The following is a 26,743-nucleotide window of genomic DNA, read 5'->3' as shown; positions in this document are numbered from 1 at the left end:
AGGAGTAGTGTTCAATGGGTCCACCCCAGCATGGAGTTTTCGCAATTATGGAATCATAATCATACACAAAAACATCATCATTCTCAAGCCATGACTGCTGAAAAAATAAATGTTACCATAAAGGAAATAGATGATGGATGGGACACTTACATGACAAAGGAGTTGACATTTTTAAAATAAAGGTTTTGTGTTTTTTAACCAATTATGCAACTATGTCTGGCAACTTAATCAATTTATACAGACAGTAGAAGAATTTAGTTGGAGATGGATCTCATGTTCTCTTCCTGACTACTGTCAAAGATGTTGTTTAGAATAAAATATATACAACTTCTAGCTGGTGTGGTATGATTTAATTTTATTTTTTTAAGAAGTTTAAATATGCATTGCTACATCTTGCTTTGCAGCAGCATCTATATCTGCTATCTGTTGACGTAAAAGTGGAAATGCTACAGAATTTTTTTTTTTTTTTTTAAACGTAATTTTGTAGTTGCCCAGTGCCTGATCCTCAGTTTGACTCGCATTCACATGAAAATGAAAAGATACAATTGCAGAAAGTGTTTTTGGATTATTTTCTGTTACAGCTACACAGTGCTTAAACCATAATGTAATTTCCAGTTTGTGTTCCTTTGTTTGCATGGGTACCTTCTGGGACCCCAAGAATACATAAGTTAATTTTACAGACCCCTCTAATTTGACTTACACTAGATGCCAATGGAATAGATTCTGATATTGCCATTATTTTTAATATTATGTGCTTTTATTATGAAAATAGTAGTTTTTCTTATTAGTAATTTTCTTTTATTAAAGTTGGAATATTTTACATTAAATACTGTTTTCAGTATTATGTTACACAGACACTTTGCATATAAAATTGGGATGTACAGTAATTACAGGTGCTCTAAAGTGAACCCAAAAGGGTAGCTGTAAGTCATGAAAACAGCAGGTACATGCAGTATCATTTATCAGATGATTTAAAAAAAATCCTACTTACTGTGTGAAACTACTGTTTTATGCAGATATTAGCATGTCATTTCAAGGGATGCAAGTACTGGAACTGCTGTGAGATTTCAGTGTAAAAACAATAACTGATCCTTTTTCAATAATTTGTTTCTTTTTAATCATTTTAACTTGTTATTGCTATACTTATTTCTGGGTCAGCTTGATTTTTTTTTTCTTCTTTTACACAAGTGCAAGCTTCCTCTCTGACACTATGATGCAAGTTCTCAATGTCAGACATTTTATGTCACACTATCTCTATACAGATGGATGTTGCATGTGTTCTATTGGAGCTTATACTTCATGCATCATATATGACCATATTGTTGAAGATATAGTTACATGTGATGCAGCAGCTCCTATTGCATTTGATAATGTGCAGTTTAGATGGTAGCCCTGGACTGTAAAAGAAGGATATACACAAGAACTGTGCTTGGGTTGAGTGGTCTGCTATAGGAGAACATTGAATGTATAGTCTGGAAAAAAAATGCATGTGTGAAATAGTCTGTTTTAAAAATGCTTATTAAAAAGACAACCATCTAATGACAATGGGTTAGCTCTACTCTGCCTCAAGATTATAATCTGAATCTTTCTGAACTGTATGACATTTGGAAAAGGAAATATTTCTCAATTGTATAATACTTAACAAAGTAATATAATGGCAGTAAAAGAGTAATAAACAGTAAGTGAGCTGGAATTCCCCAAGTATAGCATTTTTTGTAAAAGCTTGTTCCACTGTACCAGCTTGTTAAAATGGTAAACATTAGTGCAAGTATTGGATCAATAAAAATAACATTTTGACTCCAACGCTGTCTGTCCTAATAAAAAATGTTTCCTCTATTTTTATAAATTATTAGTTAGCTAGTTATAGTTAACCCCTGGATAATCAGTTATGAGTTGTACTGTGCACCTAATGATGAAGATGATGAGCATGGGGTCATTTGCATACTGCCTATCTTAATAAGCTAAAACGCTTGTTGAGTTAATTTTAGATTGAAGCAGCAACAGTAGGACATTCAAGTGTGCATTTTGTTCTATTTTGAAAGATTTTAGATCATTTTAATTTATGTGATAGGTTTTAGGCTTCCAAGATCTTGATTATTTTTATACAGGGAAAAGCAAAATATAAATAATCAACTTTTTATGTGTGTGTTTTGTGAGTGATTTTAATTGATGTTAATGATATCTTTTTGTATTTAATTAACTAAAAACTCTTGACAGTTCTTTGTACCTGAAGCCAGATTGCTGGTAAATTATTTTGTACATTTATTTCTAGAAGGGTAATTTATCAAAACATCCCTCACATTTGCTGGTCAAAATAAGATGAGGACTCACAAGTGTTGAGACTTAAGAGTTATTTTTTGCTTTCGGACCATCTAATGCACAAACGGAACTGATTTCTTTATTGTGTTTTAAGTCTTATTTTTAACTAGTATTTCCAATAGAAATTCTAAGTGCTCTGCAGGATCTTATTTGCAGCATTGAGATCTTCTATTCTTTCCAGTGCATTTTTTTCTGCATTTGCATCGTGGGGATCTCCTGTTACTTCTCTAATTACACAGTTACACCATGACCTGCTATTCTTAATCCGATTGGTTATTTAACCATTCTTAAACCACTGTAATTTCTTAACTTTAACCTCAGTGATGCCACTCTTATTTCACCAGGCTCTATTTTCTTTACTGTCATCTGCCATATCCTTCAAATTGCCTTTGGTTTATTGTCAAATATAAAGTCATACCAAGATCACATTCTTACCTTTTTCACTGTCATATTTTGTCACGGGGACTTCCTGCTTTTAGCCCTGTAATTTCTGTCTTGCAGTATTTCCTCTTCTGACTGCAGGTAAAAGGTTTACATTGTTTACTACCCACATGAAACTATTAAAGATATTGGTTTCTAGCAATATATTTTGAAAAACATTGCCTCTGTAGCAAACTTTTCATTGTAATTTGAAGAACCCAGTGCATCACTGGTAGAACAGAACACATCAGAATAAAATTTTAAACCTGGCCTCAAAATGGTATAATAAATGGTATGTGGATTTGGGCGGAAAATCCAGTGCATCTCTGAGAATTTTTGTTTAATTCCGCTTTTTAACGTGGGTGCATGATTTTGATTGATGCTTCTAAATTGGCCAGTATGACTGAACATATTTCTAAATAGTGTCTCCCAACCAAATTCTGATCCTAGTTAAGGGTGTTGCAGTTATGGGAGGGGAAACCTGAGAATGAGGGGACTTTGTTTTCTTTACACCAAAATAAGAATTTAATACAATACATAAGTTTCTTTTAATCATTATTTTTAGCACTTCTTTACTATAATAAAACATTAATTATATTGATTTTTTTTTAGTTTTCTAAATTAGAAAAAGGACTGCTAAGAATTAAACGTTTTTCTAATTTAGAGTAGGCAGCACTGCAGGTTAATGGTGTTACCTCGCAGATCCAATCTCTTGGTTTCATACTCTGAACAGATTCTCCCTGTATCTGCATGGGATTTCTTCAGCATTCCAATGATGTGTTTGTTGGCTTGATTGGTGACCTTAAATGGATGCATGTGATGGTTTAGCACTTTGTTTTAGTGTTGGGGCTTAATTGTATTGTCTAATACATTTGTACTATTTCAGAAGTTTTGGAATTTCAGTTTAAAAAAAAATATTTTCAGGTGCAAAATTTTAGAGGTGTTAAGTGGGTCCTGCTAAAGAAGTTTGTCTGTGTGATTTTGGAAGTATCCACAGAAAGCCACATTAGCCAGAAAGTACTGAGAGGGAAATGCATGGGTGCATATGTAAAAATGTGTGCTATAGCAGCCTGGCATTCATTCCAAGGTTGGTTCCAGCAACCTTTTAACTGGGTAAGCAGGATAGCAATTGGATAGATGTGTATTTTGTAAATGACAACATGACCATTTAGTCTGTATGCTATTGTGTTTTAAACCTTTTCCTCTTGTTTAATAGTCATTTTCTTTTTGAAATGACATAAAACAAAGCATATATGATATTGTCTGCAACACTTTTCTGAGTGAAGCTTGTGAACAATTTCTGGAGACCTGGGCATTCCACGGTACCCATAGCTGAAATGAGGAAGTATGAAGTAGTATTCCCCGCACAAAGTCTCTTTGGTAATCTTGTATGATCACACACAATGCTACGCCTTTTCCAGTAAATAGCTGCAGTGCGTGCAATCGGCTTCTTTTTATTGCTTTGTTTTTTTTTTTTCTTGTGGGTTATCTCCCCAGCCGACTTCTTGGTTTTATTATTGTAATGTGGCTTTCGTTTTGCCCTGTGGATGACACTTGCCTGTAACAAGTGATGAAGTTTGCGCAATGTGTAGGGACTGGCTACCAGTGATGTTCTAACGTTTTAAATGCTGCTGTGTGTTCAACTGCATCTCCGGAGATCTGTGTCATTTTGCCCAGTAATAGTCCATTAGTCTTCTTTCTTTGTAGTTGCATATTTCAGCGTGTAGTCCCTACATAATGCAAGATATTACACTTCCAATCAATATAAAATGTAAAAACAGTACAGTGGTTAAGGGCTCAAATTCATTCACATCCTGGAATTTCTTTTATCTATACTCTGGTTTTCTCCCACATGTGTGAGAGTTTGTACAGCAACTCTAAAATAGCCCAGTTGGAGATGGAATGGAATTATATCTGTGTGCTCAATGAAAGATTTTTATTCCATCCAAGGTTGGTTCTTACCTTAACCTGAACTTGTCTGAATATTCTCCACCTCATGCAGAGTGGTATTGGAAATAATCAGGTTTTAAACATGGATGGAAAAATTTAAATCATTTTTGTATTTAATATAATGCCTGCCTTTTTCTGTGAGCTATTCCCAAGACACTCTTAAGACATTCAAGAACACCCATCTACACAGTGTGTGTGATGCTGCAGTGACATTCAAGAACACCCATCTACACAGTGTGTGTGATGCTGCAGTGTTTATTGTTAGTTTCACAGCCCCAGACCCTTAGACTAAATATGTAAGACTGTCCAGTGCCTGTTTATTGTTTGCACTTTTTTTTTTTTTCCTGCTTTCTGTGTTTTTAATAGACACTTTGGCTTCTAAGGATGCATGTTTTATGTTAGTTGCTACCTCTAAATTGTCCCAAGTTGCACCAAACATTAATTACCATGTTTCCTAAGAAAATTAAGGACTTACTGCAAAGTGTATCATACAGACCAATTTCACTTCTGAATAATAATGTTAAGATGCTCTCCAACATTCTAGCTAGAATGATTGAGAAAGTGCTTCCTTCAGTAATGTCAAGACTAATTCGGATTTATTAAAGGCAGACAACTTCCAGTCTTTGATGCCTGTTTAATGTAATAGTCAACCCACAAAGTTGAAAACACTGAAGATGTTATCTCTGGATGCAGAAACCGCATTCAATATGTTGAATGGGACTACCTATTCACTACATTGCACAAATTTGGGTTTGTCCTAAACATATTTCCTGTGCATGCCTTGTACAGAACATGTGTGTTCAAACACACATTCGTATGTCAGATTTTATCCCGTCACACCAGAGAATTCTCTAATTTCCAGCTGAGAAAAGAAGAGTGTTCATGGCTCCCCTTGCAGAGGAACTTCGTCTTCGCTTCTTACAAGAAAAGGCGATGCAACATCAACAGGCTTCTGTTTCAAGACCCCTCCCCTTCCTCCAGGAAAGAAAGTTCAGTATCAGGTGCTCGTTCAGTGTAATCGGAACAACCGTATAGAGAGGTTGTGTACATTGCAACAGGTACACATGTCTTAAATATAGGAAGGATGGTCCTTGGGTGTGTGGGAACAGTTAACATTTGAATTTGATGATTGTATATAGTGTGGGACTGACCACTCTGAACTATTATGTCCTCTGTATCTCCTGGAGTACAAAAGAAACACTATCGTGCACTAAAATGTGAAGAAAACAAAAAAAAACACACACAAACGCAGTCATTGGCTACAACAACAAAATCATTTATTTATATAGCACATTTTCATACAAAAAATGTAGCTCAAAGTGTTTTACATGATGAAGAAAAGAGGGAAAAAAAAGACAATTAAAGTAAGACATTAATTAACATAATTAATAATAATAATTAACATAGAATAACCCCATGAAGGTATGTGAATGAATATAATGTTGCATTTGTGCAACAGTGTTTTCCAAAATGTACTACACAGGTCATAACATGAATTATTCCAAATGTCATATATACCTAGGTCTCTCTTTTTTGTCAATGTGGCTTTGACATTATGGACCAGAAGAATTGGGTTGGTGGAATCCTTCTTACATGGGTACATTTTCAAACTTCTGAAATGAGGAAATAGTGTTTCCCAATAATTTACAAAGTCTTTTACAATCACTGAAAGGAGAAGGATGTATTTATAGTGTATAAATGATAGCGGGTAGAACAGAACTTGGCTTAAATGTATTAAGGTATGTTTTCGTATAAGCAAAAGAAAAATATGTATCAAGTTTAAAACTTTTAAAGTTTAAGTTATGATGGGCTATATGTTAAAAATCATAAACTCTGGCCTTATGTCTTAAGTTCAAACTCCAGGATATGAGTAACACACTCATATAGGACATTCCCAAATTTTATTTAATTTTTTTTTTTTTTTTTCTTTTCAACATGTTTCGCTCTTTACTAATCAATGTACTCTTTTACATATTACACTGTCTCTTTGCTGCATGACTTCTCCTGAGGGCTATAACAGTCTTCTGTCACCCTGGCCCTATTTATGTATGCTTTGATAAAGTTGTTTTAATGTGTTAATTTAAGAAATGGAAAATCTGTACATTTGTGGAGCCACTCACCATGGCACAAAACTTTATTTTAGTTTTTAGTAGTTACATTGGGAACACTGACAAAGTGATGAGTGGTTTGCAAATCACTAATTCATTCTAGTCTATGGGAGGCAGTGTAAGCATGCTTTTCTCTGGGTACACAGTTTTCTTTCATATCCCAGAAATCTGCAAATTCGCCTGACAGTAGATTTCAAATTGGCCTAGTGTGTATAAGTGGACCAAACAGACCTTCTGAACTTGAACTTTCGAGTTTCTCCGCCACCCTATGTCACTCGATCAATTTTCTTTTGTTGTTTACACCACTACTTAAACCAGCAAATAGTACGTTTTTTCCTTGCCTCCACTTGGTATTCACAGATTTATACGTCTGGATTTTTTTGTGCATACGCACATTTTTGTTTTTGTCTGTACACCATGTTTTAGTGTGAATATTAATTTCAAGGCATTTATCATCAGGAGAGGTTTCTTGCGGTAACTAAGACTTAAGGCTCCATGCTAAAACTAGATAGTTTTGGCTCTGTAATGTTGCCTTTTAAAACCACTGATCACCTCTAATCATTGAGCTACTTGTATTTATATGGCATTGTTGGTGTTAGTATGACTTTTAAAAAATCTGTATGCCTCTTCAATCATTTTGCCACATTTACTGTTTTTTTTGTAATCTCCTAGGTTATGTTGCTTGGATTTAACACACATGTCTGTTTGTGCTACAGGTCCACCCTTCTTTTTTTAGGGTTTGTTCTGTTGAAGTTAGTGTTTTTGCTTTCCTTAGGTCAGCTATGGTGGAGTATAGTTAGCTGAGCTCTCCCACTGGAAGCCTTCCTCAGTCTTCAGAGTCTTGTTTTTTTATGGACTGATCTCCAGCTGTTGAAGAATTTTGATATTTTGTTGCTTGTGGTTTTCCTCCTCAATGCACAAAATGGCTGAATACTAGGCAGGATTATTTTGTCCGAAGCTTGGATCTGTGAGGATTAAGTAAATCAGAGTTAATCCCCAAAAAACTTTTAAATTCTTGGTATACTTCTTTTATTTACTACCCAATGTAGAATGACTTGTATTTTAGATTGTCAGAAGATTTTTTTTTTTTAAATATATAGAGAAGGCATCATACACAATATGTAAAGTTTCAAGCTGGGGACACTCTGAAATTGATCCCTGCTAATTGCTCAACCTATTCATTGTTGGGTGTTTTTTTTTTTTAATAAATGCAACATACCATAGACCTTTCAAATCAGTTACTGAAGCAAACGTAATGATGAGGTTTTGTGCAATTCGTTTTTACTATTAACTCATATTTTGGCAGGTAGTGTGGTGTAGTGGCAAAGCTTTTGGACTTCAAACCCAGAGGTTGTGGATTCAAATCCCGTTACTGATACTATGTGACCACAAGCAAGTAACTTGACCTGCCTGTGCTGTAATTGGAAAACCAAAAGAAATGTAACCAGTTGTATCGTAAATGTTGTAAGTTGCCTTGCATAAAGGCATCGGGCAAATGAGTAAATGTAAATACTGCGGTAATCACTTTACAATAATGTACAGCATTTTCTAAATATGTTTTCAGGATAAAATAGGATCACAATTTTTAAATTTTCCTTTTGGGACAAATAAAGTTAATACTGTCTACTTAGTATTTGGTTTGAATAGGACTGTTTATTTTCCTAAGGTAGCAAGTTCATCTAATAGGTTAGTATTTGATCCATCTCAGATGGCTGTGTAAATGATCTACCAAATCATAACATACCCTTGCAAACTTTCAGAAGTTTCCCTATAGGAAAATTAAATATTTTTTACTCATAATGTTACTGTTATGTATAACTTGTGTAAACATGAACTAATTAATTAGCTTGCAAAAAGACTACATTCACCGAGAAATTTTAATATATCCATATAATTTATTCACTTATTTCCAAATTTGTTGCAACACATTATTTCTATATTGTGTTACATTGGTATGTACGTCTTTTTTATTTCTGTTGTCTGTTAGCCTTTTAAAGTTATTAGTTGAAAATCAAAAATCCAAAAGTGAACAAATATTCCATTTTTCTTTTTTTTTTTTTTTTTCCCTTTTTTATTTTTGCACTACAGAGAGAGGACAGGGTTTGCTTTTATGTACTGCAAGTTTCAAAATTTCAGTCTGAAGTTCTAGCCACGTGCAAAATGTATCCTGGCACCTGGACTAACAGAAAGCTAGATACAGTGGCGACTTGTGTTAACTGATGTGTAATTGTCAGGTTGGCATTCTACACTGGGAATATAACGCTTAACGTTTAAGCCAGATAATGTATTACGGGAACTGTACTAGGTCATTTTTCACTAATCTGTGCAAAGCATTTAAGTGAACAATATACATTTGAAGCTATCCATCATGGTCTGGGAGTAGGCAAATCGTATTATAACAGTAAATCAGCTTTTCAGACTTTGTTAGTATTGGATCTTTATCCAGCATGGTGTAAATGTGCCAGTTATTGCCTTTATTTTAAAATAATTAAACATTCTCAAATCTGATTAATCTAGAAAACAATCCAGGACAGAACGGTTATTCATCCCCATCTCAATAAATGCACAAACTCATTTTCGTGGGGCCAATTAAGAATCACAAGATAGCCTAGAATGCATGTCTTTGTGCTGAAAAAATAAAATCTGAATGCTTTGGGAATAACTCGCATGTCCACTTAAACAACTGTAAGTGTTGTTCCACTACATTTCTTTTATTTTCCTTGACCCATAAACTAGCAAGCGTATATGTGTCTGGTGGGTTACATAATATGTCTGGAATGAAGAAGTGAGTTAAAGGTTGAAATAAGAACAATGATCCAAACAAGTCACCTCATAAAGACTGTGCAGGATTCTACAGACTTAGCAGGGCAGTTTGTAATGCTTCGGATCTTCCAGGCAAATGCTAGAAGGTATCGGATTGCGTTGTCTATATGTTTCGGTGGTATTAGGCCAGTGCTCAACTGTAGCAAGTGTAACAAACACACACAATAAAGTGACCCTGCGACTTTATTTTGCATTCACGGATCAGAAGCAGGAGTCGCATTTCAAATGTCAAATAGCAGTTAGTGCTTTAGTACTGTGAGTTGTATGACCCAGATATCAGTTAGTCTTTATGCAATGCTGTATACTCCTGCATGCTGTTAACACTTAACCTTAACTTCACACACTGAATGTGTTATGACCTGTAACTGACCCCTTTGGAGGGGAAATTTGTACCTTGTCTAATATTGGCTGGAGGAGGAGGTTTGTTCTAAATGCATAGTAAGCTGTTTCTGATATTCAAGAAGTATGCAAATGGTGTTTCACAAAATCACTGGGTTGATAGAAAATGTGTTTGATCACTGACATGGAGACATTTAACAGATTTGTACAAGGGATTACTTCAATAGAAATGAAGACTTTACCAGTGGTGATGTAGGAGAAGCTAGCCTGTTTTAAGAATTCTTTCAAAGTCTAAAGCCAAAAGGCCTGGTTATTTAGTAGCATTAAAATCTTTGTGTGTATGGGTGTATTTTTTAGGCCATGATGTTGCTTAGCTCATGTAGTGTCATATTAACACATTATATTTGATTTTCACATGGTATTCTGTTTTGAAGAGAGCAAAGATCATTCTGTCCAAATTTCTTAACTGTAAAATCAAATCCTTGGTTGCAAAAAAGAAAACCTCACACCATATACCCATACATCAAATCTTTCCAGCATTTATATATAAACACAGTCATTCTTATTTGAAAAGTGTTCATCCCATACCACTTCAACTGGGGAAGGAATATGAAGTTAAGTAAGTTATAATTCATATATGCTTGTAAGATGTTTGTTTTGTAATACTGGTTTTATGAGTTTTTATTACTGCTTTGCCTGGATACTGCATTGGTTTGTATATCTGCTGAAAACTGACAGTATGCTCTAAAGCAGATCCCAAACCGAAATAAAGCCAAAATGTGATATTTTATAAAAGAAATTGCTTTTTCATAGCAATACAAGATGCATAACAGAGTAAATACTATTAACTGTAATGAAAAAGTGAGAAAACAAACTTGAATGCCTCCTTGCACCTAACTAAATAGCATGTTGCTGTATCTCACAGGTGCAGTGGTTGTCACACTTGCCTTGTGTCCTTCCTGCTAGGTCCTTTCCATTTTTTCTGGCTTCTACTCCTGTTCAGGCTATCCGTCGAACTCACAATAATTCTCTCTCTCTCTCTCGTGTGTACTCGGATGGGAAAGGAAATTTGACACCCAACCCCCACCATGGCAGTGGGTTGCCTTCAATTGTGACATCTTGCCATTCTCTTCTCTTGTTGATGGGTCTGTTATTCAACATGAATTATTGTCACATCTCCAAAGCGCATTGTCCCCAGCAAGTGTCTCAATCTGCATATGTTAAATGGAGCAGACCTTGCTAGAGGGACTACTTGAAGCTCTCTCTCGTTTGTTTGGTCCACCTTCACATCGGGATCCTTCAGTGTGTTCACCATACAGGACGATCCAGGGAAGCCAAGGCTTATCCCTCCGGATGCGCACCCAGTTCATAGGAAGACACTGCTGAGAAGCATGGCCTCAATGCTAGGTGATGAGCAGCGTTTCAGACTTTTAGCATGTGGAACCCTGCCCACCCCAAATGATGCCCAGGATCTTCTAGGGTCAGCGGATTTGCTTGCAGTAGGGATTCTTGATCTCTAATCCATAAAGGGGTGTTGATATACATACTGTGTGATATTTGTAGGTGGCCGACAGCAGAGGAGGCTAATCAGAGGCGGTTCTCAATCTTCTCAATCACCGAAGCATTGCCAGATATTATGCTTCCAAGGTAGGCGAAGGATTGTGTGTTCCCTAGTGTCTTGTTGCCAATCTTGATGTCCACTGGAGGGTCTGTGTGGTGGAAGGCAGTCTGAAGGGTCAGTGTCTTGGAGGGGCTGATTTCCTGGCCCTAGGCTGAATGTAAGAACTCTACAGTTCTCTGAAGGCTGCCTGGGTGAGGAGCTACACCAGCAACATTGTCAGTATACTGGAGTTTCATAGGTGATTGTCAAGGTGGACTGACAATCGGTGACAATTTTACCTCTGTCATTGGCATTCAACACATTTCTGAAGAGAGGAGTGGTAGCAACAAGGTAAATGTTGAAAAGCACCAGAGTGCAGGGACCGCGTTACTTGACGCCAACGGTGATTTCAAAAGGAAGCAGATGTTTCCCTACCAACAAGGACCTTCTCCTCCATTCCGTCATGAAAGAGATGGAGCATAGTGAGGAATTCAGGGGATATCAAAACTTTCTTAGTACTTCCCAAAGCATCTCACAGGTGACAGTGTTGGATGCTTTCCACAGGTTGATGAAGGCAAAGCTGACGTCTCGCTGGTGTTTCTGAGCCCCCTGTAGGAGTGGGTGGATGATGGTGATCATGTCATTTGTGCCATGTTTTGGACAAAAGCCTAGTTTTGACTTCAGAAGTACTCTTTCAGCAATCTGACAAAGTAGCCAGAGAAGCATGATGTGGCCAAGGACTTTCCCAGCAACATCCAGCAGTAAGATTCTGCCGCTGTTGCCACTGTCCAATCAGTACCCCTTCTTGTAGATGGCAACAATGGTAGCATGTTTCAGTGAGTCAGGAATTTTGCTAAGCTTCCAACACAGAGTGAAGAAATCAACTTGACAAGAGGATTAAGTCCTCCATACTTATACTGTATATTTCAGCAAGTGTAGTGTCTTCACCGGGAGCGTTGTTGTTCAACGCTTGGATCTTGTGGACAGCTGGATGATACTCTAGTTCAGGGACCTGGGGGAGTGTGGAGATCTTCTCGAGGACTCAAGGATTTGCTGGGTTCATTTGGTTCAGCAGTTCTCAAAAGTGCTGTACCTTTTGAGGAGTGTCACACCATCTGCAGTCCGGAATGGAGCTACATTGTGTCAAGAAGGACCTTAAATTCTTTTAATGGCCTTGTAGAACTCAAAGGTCTTATTTTCATCTGCGTAGCATTGGATTTCATTGGCCATGTTTATCTACCAGTTCTGATTTCACGAAACCTGTCTTGTATAATTTGATCTAGTTTTTCACACTTCTGCAGGAGGGAAAAACAGATGTTGAACTTGCAAGATAAGCTTGAAATGCAGAGTTCTTAGCTTCCAGGAGGGGGAGAATCTTGTTTGTGGCCTCCAAAAATCAATATGGATTCTACTACATGGAGAATCCCAAGGGTGTTCTTGGAGGAGGAATTCAGGGCTGTGAGCAGTGAGGTCCACATAGTTCATCAGCTATGTTCATCAAACCGGATTGGTAGCCATTATGTCCCCATCAGTGGTTGGGATTTAGATATGTTCAAGTCGAGTGTAAAGATGACTTGTCAGTATGTTTCTTGTGTCAGTGGTTGTAAGGGATGCAGTGTTGAGGCTTGGGGGATTGTCTTCTAGTAGGTGGTCTAAATATATCACAGAGGATGGTCCAGACAAGTCTATGGTCTATATAGTATTCTGCTCCTCGCATCGCACGTGTGATCAGGACATCGTGGAGGTCTCAGTGACAGACAAACATATAGTCCTGGAGATGGCAGTTCTTTAATCGCGGATGCATCCATGTCATCTTGTGTGTGTTGGGGAGCTGAAACATTGTGTTAGACATTTGGTGCTTCACAAAGGATAAGAGAATGGGGCCTGTTAGCATTCATGTTTACCAATCCCATTTCAGATGTCTGATCTCCTTCCAACTCATGCGTTTAACTCTCCAAGTAAGGCAATCTTGTCTGAAGCAGGAACATCCTGGATTATTTTGCCAAGGGAAACATAGAAGATATCCTGTTCTTCCTCCATTGAAGTCCACGTAGGATCATATGCGTTGACGATTGTCATATGGAAACCTTTTCGCCAGTGGAACATGCAGGGGCATTAAGCACACGCTAATGCAAACAGGGGTCTCTGCAGTTTTTGGGAGGAGTTCATTCTGTCATTCTTGACAGCAAGGCCAGTTCTGTGGATCCACATATCTGACTGTGATCAGCCTTTCCAGAAGAATGTGTATTCGGCTATGGTTTCAGTGATGGATCCTTCATCAGCAAAACAAGTCTAAGGAAGGGCACAGATGTCCACCTTGTAGCGTTAAAGCTCTGAGGCCACAAAGGTTGTTCTCCAAGGTGGTTGGTTGGTATTGGTCAAATTCATGGGTGTATGGACATTCCAAGAAGCTAGATTTTGAAATTGTTTGAGCACATGTAGAGGGGTGACTTACCAGGTGCAGTTTCCTGGCCAACTACAAACGTGACAAACTGTTTAGGACACCTTTTATTGTACCCAACCCATCAGGTTTAGGCAGTGCTATCTTTCAAAAAGGTGGCCTAGTCATGCTGGCAGAAAACTGATGAGGCATTTCACCCAGGTGTGCCTCTAAATGACCATCACACCAATGCCGCCATACATCACCCAGTGGTAGTTCTCTTGGTCTATTGTCTCTCGCCATAGGACTTTGATGCAGGACTAAAGATGAAGAAGATAGATGGAAGGAAGATTCAGAGGAAACAAGTTTATATTGGTGTGCACAATCCTCGATCACACGGCTTCACTTCCTTTTAGGAATCCATGTGGCAAGTCAAGTGTAAGACGATGAGGTATTGTATTAAGTTGTACCGCTTTGGATGGACCCGTGGAGGAAGTTGGTTGAGGGGTGGTTTAGATGGTCTCAGTCAGGACCACACCTCTGACCTTGCCGCCATGGGTGGCTCTACCTGGAGTACATGACTCCCGATGGAATTACCCAGAGGATCATTGTTCCCTCAAATCCTGATAGATGAGCCATCCTGCTAGTATCTTCTCCCCTTGTGCGTGCAGGTTTTGCAGTTCTGGTGTCCAACTACCTTGTAAAAGACTAGACTAACACCAGGTCACCTGTCCATCACATAAGGTAGAAGTAAACAATATACTGTATGAATTAATGGGCCTCATGCTTTATGAGAAGCTCTTGGTAAACTAACAGCGCCCCTTCCCCTATTGGTAAAGACGAATAAAAACTAGCATATATGGCTGTAGTAGTAGTAATCATATTTTCATGTGTACAGTATTGTGAAGAAATCTTGACTTCCGCCAGATATAAAGATATCGCACGCTGTAGTTAGTGACCAGATAAATTTGTGCAGCCTGCCAAAATGAGATTTTCTTGCAGAATTGATTGGCTTGAAATCTCCATAGTATGATGAGAATCACAGGACTATGTGAGGACCTTAAAGTGGAACTGCTGCTTCTACAGATTGAAAGGAGCAAGCAAGTTGAGCTGGCTTTAGCATGCAGCTTACTTGATATGTCCAAATGGGAGAAGACCCAGAGGGAAACTGACACAGTAACAATATTATATATCCCTTAGCTGGCTACAGAGGTCTGGAATTTGCCCAACACAATCTTGCCACTATTGTTGAGGACAGGGTTGTCGGGTCCATTAAATCCCTTATACTACCACTTTGCAGATCAAAACAGAAATGTGTGTGTATATACAGTTTTCATATTTTAGTTTTATTTAAGCTGACTAATCAAAGCCATTCTCATTCTATACTCTTATAATATTGATTTTCGCATTGACCGATTTTGATTTTTTGCTTGTGAAACATGCAGCTGGGGGTGACAGGTCACTCATGGTCTTGACGAATAAACTCCTAATGTAAATTAAATCATCTGGCTTGAAGTGCTTTGTGTAGTCACATGGTGTATTCGGGCTAAATCTCCTGTGATGCAATATAAAAATAGCAACTTAAGCAATTATTTCTTGAAGCCCTTTGCAAAGTTATTTGACAGCTCACATTTATAGTGAACAGACTTTGAAACATTGTTTTCCACTTCTGACTCATAATTATGTGATCTGTCTTGTCTGTGTTGTGGTCACTTTTTACTGATATGACTGCATGCTAACATTGTGTGTCAAGGCAAAGGAAAATGTTATTGTAATTGTGTATGTGTTTTTTTTTGGTTTTTGTTTTAAATCATAAAAGTAAATTTTGTTAACATTCTGATGTACAATATTAGTAAGATGCTGACTCCGCATTTAATTTAAAGCTTTGTTTTATTCATTGACCTAGAATGATATACTATAAAACACTTTTTTTTTTCTTTTTTTTTTTTTGAATGCTTAGAATTTGGAATAAAAGCAGTTAACAGATTGTCATTTGACTTACTAAGTTTGAAAGTCCTCCAAATTGGAAAGCAATGTGCTTATTTCTCCCATCTTACATTTTGAGAATGTACACCGTTCCTGTGCCCTAAAAATGGGCTAGTAGATGTGAAAACCAATTATGTAGAAGGTGGCCAATTCATTAATAATTCATATGAGAACATATTACATTTTAAAAAAAAAAAAATATTAACAAGATGGCCCAGAATCTCATCTACTTCAGTAATTCAGTTAAACTACTTGATGTGGTCATTTATTCCAGATTATACAGATTTCTGTTTTATTATCCTTATTTCTCATAACTGTCCTTCAGCATTTGATTTATATCCTATTTAAATAGAATATTCCTGAAATAAGTATTTTTCTTAAAGCTTTCAAAATTTTACATCCACAGTTAGGAGTTTTTGTAAATTTGTGAGGATGGTATGGAGTGCTTGAACCATGGTTTGATTTTGGACATGAATGTCTATTCGTTGGACTCTGGTTTTCTCTCAGAAACATTAGTTTCAGTTAAATTGGCAATTCTAAACCGGTTCTGTGACCATGCCTTGTGCCAGACTGACCTTCCATCCTGAGATGAAAGTTGGTTTGAAAGCTTAATGAACGAGGGGATAGAACATTAAATGTAATTTATTACCATAGGAACATTTTTATGAAGTGAAAAGAAACAAGGCAACTGAGTATGTTCAGGTGTACAATAATATACTGCATTAAGAAAAGCAAAATTTGATGCAGCAGAAAGTGTTGATTCACTTTAACCTGTCCTTTTATAATTAATATAGTGCTTCTAATAAATATTAAGTGCTTTTAATTATTGCGTTAAGTACTGAAACACTTTGTATATTTTTTATTCTGTACAGTAAACAAATGGCACTGGTTTTAAGATGAACAGCTGGTTACTTGAAATTTGTGGTTTGCTTAATTTTGATTATAAAAAATGTAATTGTTTCTCTTAGGCGTGCCCATTTACGATTATGCTTGGAAAGACTAAAATCACTGGTGCCACTCGGACCAGATTCCAATCGACATACCACTCTCAGTTTGCTGATGAAAGCAAAAGTGCACATTAAGGTGAGCCTCTTCCTTGTGTATACTCTGCTCCTGGCTGGAAGGAGTCGTGTTGCTCACACAGTATTCTAGGCTATACTTCAAAAGGTGTAAAATTATGTCATAAGTTTCTAAATTTCCAGAATGTGATAACTCATGCAAATTGTGAGAAGTCTTATCTCAAATGGATCTTCTTTTATTATGCAAATCTTTTTTTTCCCCATGGGTTTGATAAGACATGTAAAATTAAAGACATTCATAAATCCACTACATAAAACCCTTTACAGCCACTTATCCATAAATCCCAGAAGTGGCTATACTCCATTGAGCAAGGCCCTTAACCTGCAATTGCTTCATCCTGGGTATGACGTTAAACTGCCTCCAGCCTTGCAAGCAGGTCCTCCAACTTGCAGGGAAAACTTGGGGGTTTGTGGCAGAATTGACACTCCAGCCACTGTATATATTTAAAAAAAAAATGCCACACCTCACACTTTTCTAGTGTTGTGCTGAGGTGTCACCTGCTGCGCTCTGGTCCCAATCCAGGTGGTGTGGTGAGTGTGGCAATGTACTATTAGCGCATGCATCCAACCTCTCTTATCTGTTTGCATATTTTGACCAGTCCGGTAATCCAGTTAAGATTCTCATTTATGGTATGTTTAAGAATAATCCAAACTTGTACATTTTGCTGCAGATTGTTTTACTGCATTCATAACTTTCAATTTTCCTCACTTGTATCCATAAAATGTTACAATCTTTGTGATGTGGGCCAACCCACATTATAAATTCTACCTTCTCTAAATGGTATTAAATGAATAGGGCACAGTTATGACTAACCATATGAATCCGACCCTGTCAAAGGGCAACACTGTAGATCATAGTCTACTGGATGCCATAAAAGCCAAATCATTGTGGAGAAAGACCACAGTGTAACAAATAGCTGATTACATAATGTGTACACCTCATCAGTTAACCTGCAAAAATAGAACCTGGGAAATAAGGAACAAGGGAGCAAAGGGAAGGCAACCAGGCTGGAACCAGGTGTAAGGCAGAACTGAACCTTCAACAGGCTGGCATTTTATGCATCGGTTCACTTATGCACATGTCTAAATTTGCATAAGGTCAATTTAGCAACCTGATGAGTCTCAACACACATCTTTGAGGATGAGGAAAAACATATAACAACTCGGTATGAGATTTGAATCTTGTAGGTTAACTTCATCAGGAAGAATTTTGTGTAAAAGTGTAACATTTCATTTGTTATATTTTTGTAATATGTTTAATAAGGCAATAACTGGCATAAAAGCAGCAAGGAATAGGTTTTTGACTCTTTTTCAATTTATGTATTTGTGTGTTGAAGCATTATCTTGGCTTTTGTTCCAGAAATTAGAAGAAAGTGACAAACGAGCACAGCACCAGATAGACCAGCTCCAAAGGGAACAGCGGCACTTAAGGCGGAGATTGGAGCAGCTTGGGGTAGATCGGGTACGAATGGATAGCATGGGTTCAGCTGTCTCCTCTGAAAAGTCTGACTCCGATCAAGGTAAGAATAAATAAGCCATGTAGATTTAATCTGAAAAGACTGAGAAAATTATATATATATATCTTGTTTAGGGTATAAGTTATATAATATATAGTAAACACTTAACCTAAGCATTTGAGTTTTATTTTTTCACTTAATCATCTCTTGGTACAAACCTGTGTACTTAACCCAATCACATTTTGTCTCTTACAGAGGAGATTGATGTGGACGTAGATGTGGAAAGCACAGACTACCTGATGGGTGATCTGGAGTGGAGCAATAGCAGCATTAGTGACTCAGACGAGCGAGGCAGCCTCCGGAGTAGCTGTAGTGATGAGGGTTACTCCAGTGCTAGCCTCAAGAGACTCAAACTTCTACAGCACTCCATGGCCCTGAAGACCCTGGGCTGTAGCCTATAATAGGGAAAGGGGGCAAAATTGCCACCAGTCACCTTCATCCACACAGATCTGTTCCCCTTCCTCCCAGGATACGGTGGCTTCAGGAAATTTGTCATTCAAATGACAATTGCTGAAGTGGACCATCCTCTGCTGGTTTCGATAGACAGCTGGCCATGTGCCTGCCTTTCACTTTTTCTTCTTTGTGCAACTTTTTGTTTTTAAAGAATAGAGAAGGTTGCAGCTCATTCTCCTAGCCTCATGGCTGACGTAAAATACCACCAATGTATATTGTTCATTACTTTTCATTTTTGTTTCACTCACTTTCTTTGACCCTTTCTCTTGTCATTATGTTTCATGTGCTTTATTTGATTAAAACTTTATCAGTGTGCTGGAATGAAAGGCACCAGGAAGGGAAAAAAAATTCAAGCAGTCCTAAACTCTCTTTGAAGATGGATCTTGCAGTTTGTTTGCTGCTAACTAGTCAAGCCAACCTCTTTTTTTTTTTTTTTTTGTTCCCCCTCACTTAGACATTAAGTATTTTGAATTTTATTTTAAAAAAATAATTTCCTATGAAAACCAGGGTGAGGGTTGGATGTAAATGACAAAGCATTTGAACACATTCCATAAAGTAACACTTTTAGAAGCACTTAAAAGCCTTATTTAGAGAAACTTACTAATCTACCCTGGGGGCTGTAGGTGTTGAAGAGAGAAGCAGCTGTATTGAAATGTAACACCATTTCTGTCCTTCAGCATACAACCCTCCAACACTCAGGTGCACTTCACTGCATTATTTATTATTTCAGCAAAATGTAGCATTTTTGTTATTTTTAAGGTGTATGTGCGCGAGTGTGCGTGTGTGTCTGTTTAAAGAAAAAAAATTATATATATATATATAAATATATAGGGTGGTCTTATTACCAGTATATGTTAAGTCTTTAAAAAAATAAATAAACTGTTCAGTTAGATTACACTTGTATTAGTTTCAGTTTTTTAGTGTTCTAATATACCAAGTTTATAGATTATATAAAATTTTTTGTATCTTTTAATGAATTGAACTTATTGAAACCTTTGTCAATGCTGAGGAGTTAATGAAGAAAGGGACGCCGGTGTTAAATGTTGCCCAGGAGAGAAAGAAGGCTTTATAAAAAGTATTAAAATATTCTTAAAATGACAGGGCATATTTTTTGGGTATGATGGAGAATAGCTATTTGTTTGTGAAGTGCTGTTATTTGCTTAAAAATCTTTGTACCATACACATATGTAAATGAATGAATACTATGTGTCTGTGTGTTAATTTTTTTTCTTGATGGGCAGCATAGTGCTGTAGTGATTTTTAATGCTGCTGCCTCACAGCTCTAGAGAGACAGGTTCACAATCTGGCCTGGCCACTGTCTGTGTGGAGCTTGCATGTTCACCCCATGCCTGCATGGTTTCTTCCCACATTCCAAAGATATGCTTATTAAATTACTTAGCAGTTATAAATTGGCACTGTACAAGAGAGGGCGAGTGCTGTCTGTATACATGTGCCATCCACAATTGTCTCCTTTCCTTGCATCTGTTGGTTGGTGCTGGGATAGGCTTAGAAAATGGATTTCAATTATTAACAAAAACATAATTTTAAATTTAAGGTCTCGTATGTAATTAATTTGCCATTGACAAGTTTAACAAGGTGCTAAATTAGGGTTCACTTACCCTATTTACTGCATTCGGTCCAGTTGCCAAAAGCAACAAAGGGCAGACTGCACAGCTGTCATCAAATATTACATCTATTGAATAAATGTAGGGAAAAAAAAAAAAAAAACTTGATTAGTAAGTGCTTTGCAAGGCACAACTTCATGTTGCCATGCTCTCAATAGTGTTGGGATAGCCTATTGCTGTCCACTACCCCACAGTGGATTAGACCGGTTTGGATAATCAATTAATTTTATGTATACTTTTAAGTTTAGTTTGCATTAGGCTAGAACAAACAATGAGATATTAACCAGTTTTAGCTCACTTAAAAGCACACAAACACATTATGCAAGGAGGTGTGCATCAGAGAAGTAAATTGTGGTCTTAGTTCTGCAAAGAGAAATGTAAAAATGTAACTGAATTCCAGAGAAAGAATTAAATATTTAAGACAAATTGCAGCTGTCTAAGGTGATGCTTAACTCTAACAGACAGAAAAACAAAAACACTTTGTGTACAAAAGCTTTCCCCTTCCTCTTGCATCCTTTCCCAGTGCAGCCAATGACATTCTAAGACTTGTCATCTTAATCCTTTTAAGAGTCCACTTGAATTTAGTTTTACTGCTTTACTTTGTCAATGAGCCAAGTATCATAAATGTATACTAATTTAACCTCTTGAGATTTCTCGTATTTTTTTTTTTTGCCATCTTTTTGCAAAAGTTCACCATTTCATTCAGGCTAGAGCTCTTCAGCTTTAGCATCTGAAACACTAAGACTAGTTTCTTTAAATACCAAGATATGTTTGTCTTCCTGACTTGCATGCACTGCAAATACTTCTTATAGATGAGTTTTAGACTTTGTTGGGGGAGTTTTATGTGTGTTTTGTTTATTTTAAAATATAGCACAGGCCTGGATGATCTACAAGAGTAAAGATCAAATGAGGGATACGTTTTTGGTGAGACTATTTGCATAAAAGAGTATCCAGATTAGTTGAGTGTTTAAACACAATTTCCCCATCTTTTAGTGCTGCTATTAACATGTTCAAAAATAATACAAAGATGGGTTCTTGATGTGTTCCCCTGGCTTGGGTCCGTGCAACCTGGCGTATTTGCACTTTGCTTCATGTCTCTTTCACTTTAGAGATATGTATGTTTTTACTTGTTATTGCAAGATCTATCTTCAGAGAGATGAGCAAGGAAAGGGGTCTCTAAATTGAGGGACTTTAACATATTCTGTGGAAGCTATTTTTCTGTCCTGTGTGTCTGCATGGTGGGTGTGCAGAGAAGGGGTTTATTAAGTTTAAAATACATATCCTAGAACGTTTTTGCTTGTCTTGCTGGAATCAGTTGGACAGGAGGTCTGGCTTCACCTTGTCTCTAGCTATAAATTCAGATCCCAGCCAGAGACTCCTAAAAGCTTTCACTGAAGGAAGCACTTGCTGGCATGTGTGGGAAAACATAATAAGAGCCTCTTCCTGATGACCCCTTTCTGCTTTTGACACCTGTGCAGCTGTTATGAACATTAAACAGCAAGATGCCTTTAGTAGGCTTGCTTCATTACTTTGATCTAATAGTAAGTGTTTCACTGTTTTTTGAACAAATACAATCTCTTTGTAGCTACACACACTTCTGTCCTTCGAGGTTGGTAGCTAGAAGCAAAAGTTTAGTAGTATTTTTTTTTTTTTTTTTAATTGCAATGCTACCTCATGCATATACAACATATTTTTTTCCAGAAGTTACTAAACATTCAAATCATATATAGAGTAAATATTTTTGTTATGAGACTTGACTTTGCTTTTTGTTTTTGTTTTGATTACCCAGTTGATGGCTTTAGACTCCTGTCTGGTGAATTGAGATAAGCCATTTCTGGCCCTTTTGATCACTTTTCTATTTTATACCCCTTGGACCTTAAGTCTAATGTGACAGAGTGGTGATGGTGTGCAGTAGAATCTCTTGCCTTGTCACTTCCTTTGCACTCAGATTTCCAAAAACAATGTCAAGCCTTCATTTTGATGGCTACCACTTGTATATCAGCTTTTTGACCAGTCCTCTTCTGGCACATGGCACTTGCTGTACTGTTCAATATGAATGAGACTGTCATATATAGCTTCATCATTTATTTCTGGCTTCCATTATACATATGCATAATCGAGCTTACTGATGTTTAGTAACTGACCATTTTTTACATTTTCTTTTTGGGTCACATGTTTGTGGCGATTTACTGTTGAGTAAATATCAAGCAGAAGATTGGCCCAAAAACAGTAATCCTGCTGTGGCACTTGGATTTTGAAAAGGTGAGAGATACTACTGCATGTGAATTTGTGGATGCAGATCTACATTTGATATCAAATATGCATTATGAAATAGGCATCAACCTAAATGTTGGATTTATTCACACACCCCTCTCAGTATGTTGTGTATTTTTAGTCTCAGATGAAGAGTCTCAGGAAAATTTTGGTCATTTTCCTCCCATTTATTTCCTTTTTGTTGCTGTGCCTTTCTTTTTATGCCTGAATGTTCAATATCTGAGCTCTGCCATCTTCAGAAAATGTATCCATTAAAGAAAATGATGATAACTTTTGCACATTTTTCACCATTCAAGCTTAAATGTCTCTGGAAACAGTACTTATAAAGTAAAGTTCGTTCTTTTTAATTTCCTTCAACTTGAATATTGATGAACTGTTGTGCATCTGAGATTCACCTTAATATACACACATTGTACAATTCCCAGGAAGAAAAAACGTGTTTGTTTATGCCTTGCCCTTTATTTGAATCTACCCAAATTAATATAGGGGAAAAATTGTTCTTAAAATACTGTATTATTGTCATCAAATTGTGTCATGGGCTTTATGTTTATTTTATATGTATTTATATTGAACTAGACATAACTATTGCCTTGATAAAAGAAAGGTACTCTTAAAACAGTGCTGCTTATAATATTCTTGGTAAAGATGCACCCATATTATTTGTTGGAAATTAACTATTTTTAATATGGAGTTTAGTGGGGCCTTTTTATTTATTTATTTTTAATATTAGAGTTTATTTCCGTGAACTCCACCCTTGGCATTGCATGCTCAAAAGCTTCTTTTTCTGGGTGCCCATGAACATGGCCTGTGTTACAGCCTTTGTTTTTAGTCTCCTGCAAATGCATCCCAAATTGATAAATATTATTGATATGTTTAGTGTCCTGTCCCATGAACAGCCCCTGCCACCAACTCTCCATGCATTTTTTTTTTTTTTTTGTTCCACTAACCTCGCAAGAAGTTGTATGCAAGAGGCTGATGTGTCAAAGTATAAAAAGCCTGCATATCAATTGGGCTTGCACAGAATTAGGACCATCCATAGAGAAGGCACTTGATACGGTATGGTCCAAAACCCATGATTCAATGGTCCTGCTTGCCTAGAATTCCTGCAAGCTTTCTGTTTGAAATCAACAGAGCAGCTAGTCCATTAGGTCTTATATGAAGTGCAATTTTTTTCTTGCTGTCTCTATTCTCTCTCTGTCTCTCTCCTTTCAAATGAAAGCAATAAAGGTTAAGGTTTCATTTATGTTCTCTTGTTCAGTATTATTCCCTTTCCAGTACTGATAATGGATTAATCTTTTGCAAATGGGAATAAGAATAGATTGCTGTTCCTGTCTGAAGTTAGAATGAAAAAAAAGGCCTTTCTTTAACTAGATCTACCATTCCATGTATTTTTTTTCTAAGAGGGGTGTCATGGATTTGGATCATTTTTAAAAGATAAAAAGGGGGGTTGGGTCAAGCATACCTTAAATTAAAAACCATAATTTGTGTCTCCCCTTTCCTCAAGCTGACACTCCTAGGCTGGAATTTTGTTTCAAGGCCTTGGACTACACATCCCAATGATTTAAATTTGGAATGATGAAACAAAATAAACTGCCCTGGCTCCACCCCACATTTCCCCTTTTGCCTTGTGACATATTAACGGAGTGGGTTTAATCTGTTCTAGGGGTTGGAAACTGGCAAATTGTTACTTGATTTGATTCCTATCAAACTTCCCTGTATTGGACAGATTATAAATAAAGCCCACAGAAATGCTACATTATTGGATTATTCCAAAATTAGTCTGCCAAGAAATACAAATCACCCAACCGGTTTAAAATGGATTCCTACTGATGGAACACACACAACTTTGTAGAGGTTGAGCTCATTCTAGAATAGCCACCTTGATTTGTGTTTCTTAGTTATTTGGCACTTCCAATAAGTTTTGTGCATTCAGTTCTGACAAATCTGATAGCCAGTCCAACCACAAATCTTTACTTTGACTCACAGTGCTCCATTACATGGGAGGATATGTCTTCTAACATTTTGTGCTGCTGGAAGCCACTTTTGGCTAATGGTGTCTCAGGAGAGCTCATTGAAGCCTGCGTCATTTTATTTATATATAACAAAAATATACATACACACACATAAATACTTTTTTACAAAATTGTCCATTCCAGTGATGGGGACCCAATATGAAACTTGCATGGCGTTTCACAACATTCATTTTAGTTGCAAGTCCATCTGCTTATACGCTATAGCCACGAAAAGTTAAACAAATAATAAATGTGAGTGGCCTCTAAATAACGACCCTGAATGTATATTTCTTATCCTCGGAGACTGACTATAATTACACATGCTCTGTGATGCTGTCAGACTGACTTGGCGTAAGGACTGTTTAAAATAACCCATTCTGTTTTGGCGAACTGCACTATATCTTTTTGTTTTTTTCCCCACCTCCCCAATCAGGTATCATAATTTCTTGTCTCTGGAAAAAACCCAGTATTACACTACCTGGAATGAAAACTGGAAGTAAACATAATTTAATGTGGTTTTAATTTGTTTCTGCATCTTTCCAATGAGGAATAAAATATGTTAGTGGATATTTTTTTCTTTCATCTTTCATTGTATTTCAAATTGCAGTGATTCATTAGAACTCCTAATGAGTGCATTTGTGGTGTCAGTTATTCACTAATTCTATATTTTATATATACAGTAGTAGTTTCCTCCTTATTAACAACCTCTTGTACAACTCGCCACATGTTTGATACTTGATTGCAGGAAATAATTTTCTGCTTTTCATTAATTTGTATGAAAAGATGCATTGTGAATGTCTTGATGGGTTTTAGAAGACAAGTGGTTACTGTAGAAAAAAAACAAAGTGCTTAGAAGAGAGCTTTGTGACAATCTGTGTTCGTTTACCTGCGAAACAAGGTGATCTTCCAATTGAACAAGGACACAGGTTTGGCTCTGGTGGTGGTGGGGGGTGTTTTTTCTTAGAGAGCTTTAGGATTTTGTAAACCCCTTATACCACCACAATCACCACCAATTTGCTCTGTACCCCATTTTACAATGGTGCTCTAAATGTAACGGCAGCACATTCATACTTAGAATATTACTACGTGTTTTAGACTACCCATTACTGTGGATATGTAAAGTTCTGTATTGTTCAACTGTTGTATAAAATAAAATTTATTTCATTACTAATTATTTATTGTGTCTATCCTTTGATCAAAAAAGCTGAATCCTCTCTGGCAAATAATGGGCAAAAAATTAAATCAAAATGTTTGCACTGTTGATTTCTGAGTTAATGATGGAATTCACACTACAGCTTGCACAAGGTCTAACGTGAAAATGTTGATCACACCTTGCTGCCTTCAATTATAACTAAAATTTCTAGAGGCCGACGTGTCAGTGGTTTTTGTCTAATTGTTGGGGAGCATTCAATGATGTCTTAATGTACAGAGGCTCCCGAGCACCAGCCTCTATGGTGCTAGCAAGGAGCTTGGAGGGAAGGATATCATCACAGATCACTGGTCAGTTCCAAATAGTCTACTCATGCTTATTCCAACTATTGCATTCGACAGGTTAAACACATGAAAATCTCTCGGTCAAATCAGACTATACCTTGATGTATCCTATCATCAGACAGTTTAATCAAGAATATTATAAAGCAGAGATGCAGCACACTTGTTAAGCATCATATAACAGAATATTGGTAAGAATGATAGGTGAACAGACTTGATGTGTTCAGATGAATCCTCCTTCATTGTGTGAATATGTTTGAATAGATCAAGAACCTGCCAGGTCTTCACGTGAGGCACTTTTTAGGAAAACATAGGCTTTGCAATCAGAAATCAACCTCTCTGCAACAAAAGAAACTGAACAACTCAT

The 26,743-nt window shown here is 36.9% G+C and overlaps 1 protein-coding gene across 1 annotated transcript in view; it reads left to right on the top strand.

Annotated features, from left to right (window-relative positions):
- mxd1 (MAX dimerization protein 1) overlaps positions 1 to 26,059 on the top strand; it is a 53,145-nt gene extending 27,086 nt beyond the window's left edge. The window contains exons 4-6 of the mRNA XM_039768427.1: positions 16,894 to 17,008; positions 18,365 to 18,524; positions 18,717 to 26,059. Coding sequence (XP_039624361.1) covers positions 16,894 to 17,008; positions 18,365 to 18,524; positions 18,717 to 18,922 — 481 coding nt within the window. The 3' untranslated portion in view covers positions 18,923 to 26,059. The remainder of the gene's footprint in view (positions 1 to 16,893; positions 17,009 to 18,364; positions 18,525 to 18,716) is intronic.
- Positions 26,060 to 26,743: the final 684 nt, after the last annotated feature.

Source organism: Polypterus senegalus, chromosome 11 (genome assembly GCF_016835505.1).
Source record: "Polypterus senegalus isolate Bchr_013 chromosome 11, ASM1683550v1, whole genome shotgun sequence".
Taxonomy (NCBI): Eukaryota; Metazoa; Chordata; class Cladistia; order Polypteriformes; family Polypteridae; genus Polypterus; species Polypterus senegalus.
Note: the sequence above shows the minus strand (reverse complement) of the source record. Positions and strands in the feature narration are given on the sequence as shown.